At 55.7% G+C, this 1,319-nt stretch overlaps 1 protein-coding gene across 1 annotated transcript in view; it reads right to left on the minus strand.

Moving 5' to 3' along the window:
• Positions 1–29: 29 nt before the first annotated feature.
• The window catches only part of H257_07547 (hypothetical protein), a gene marked incomplete at both ends in the record, with an annotated part of 3,868 nt that continues 2,578 nt past the window's right edge, over positions 30–1,319 (minus strand). Inside the window, 2 exons of the mRNA XM_009833110.1 lie at positions 30–66; positions 114–1,283. Coding sequence (XP_009831412.1) covers positions 30–66; positions 114–1,283 — 1,207 coding nt within the window. The remainder of the gene's footprint in view (positions 67–113; positions 1,284–1,319) is intronic.

Below are 1,319 nucleotides of genomic sequence, written 5' to 3' on the forward strand. Positions count from 1 at the left end.
GACGGTATCGCATTGAGAAGGATTTGAACTCAATTGATCCCACTGATGGCCACGTCTTTGGCGGGGCTACTAGAACCGCCGAAGCATTGACAGAGTCGCCTTCAGTGTCCAACGAGATGTAATGCTCCAGCCGTTCCACGCACGTCATGATGTTCTCCAATGTTGATGCTTTGAATGTAAATCGGGACAACAACGACGACATCTGCGCCGCGTACGTGAGAGCGAGTCCCGCGGCGGTGATGCCGATGCTCGCTTTGGACGCGACCGCGATGAAGGCGACCCCGCCCACGATTCCAGACGAGAGCCAGTCCAGCCGCATTTGCATCCAACGAGAGGACATGCGATACAGCATGAAGAAGCTCTGGCTGTGGTCGAGTATGGTGCGATTCTGTCGGGCGAATACTTCGGTCATGCCAAAGGCGCGGATGGTGGAGAGGCCGTTAACGGTCTCTGCAATGAGATTCAGCACGGGGGATCGCGCCATACTTTCGAGGCGCTTGAGCTCGGCCGACGTCTTGTTGTAGTACAACTGCACCTTGGCAAAACCAAACACAATCGGAGCGTACACGACCAACATGAACGGTGACGTGGCAGCACACACGACGACGATCGCTGCGATTTGAAACGCAAACTGGAGAAAGAGGACCCCAGTGAACGGCAGCATGCTGTCGACTTGATCTAAATCGCTCGAGAACCGATTGAGGATGCGGCCAACAGGTGTGATGTCGAAGAACGTCGTCACAGGCCCGTGAAGGACTCTGCGAAACAGCTTTTCATGCATGGCCTGGGAACAGCGAAGCGACAGCCTCAACACGAGCAAGCTACGCCCCCACACGAGCCCCATCGACAACACAGCGAGCACGACGTAGATCGACGCAGACGTGAGGTTGCTGTTACTCGTATGACTGGACCAGAATCCCATAAACCAATCGGTCAGCGTCAGTTCCGCCTGCGACAACGTGTACGCTGCGAGAATGGTCGCCAACACCACCCCACCATTCCGTCCACTCGCGTGGAAGTACGCAACATACGTGGCAGTCGCTACGCCACCCACGTTGCGGTCTTCTTTTGAAATCAATGTACCCCCACCATCAATGTCCTCGTCGCTGGAGCTGCCTTTCGTGACTTCCACCTCTGACGCTTGGGGACATGTAGCGTCCCCTTGGTCAAAGCTCACGAGATGCGGAAACCCTTGCTTTATCGAGTCAAACGTTCCATCCCCGACGATCATGCCGTCTTCCATGACGAGAATGCGATCGGCATGGGGCAAGAAGTGGTAGTGGCTGTTGAGTACTAGCACCACCGTCTTGTCCGCCAAC

This window comes from Aphanomyces astaci, assembly GCF_000520075.1.
Source record: "Aphanomyces astaci strain APO3 unplaced genomic scaffold supercont1.16, whole genome shotgun sequence".
Lineage (NCBI taxonomy): Eukaryota > Oomycota > Saprolegniomycetes > Saprolegniales > Verrucalvaceae > Aphanomyces > Aphanomyces astaci.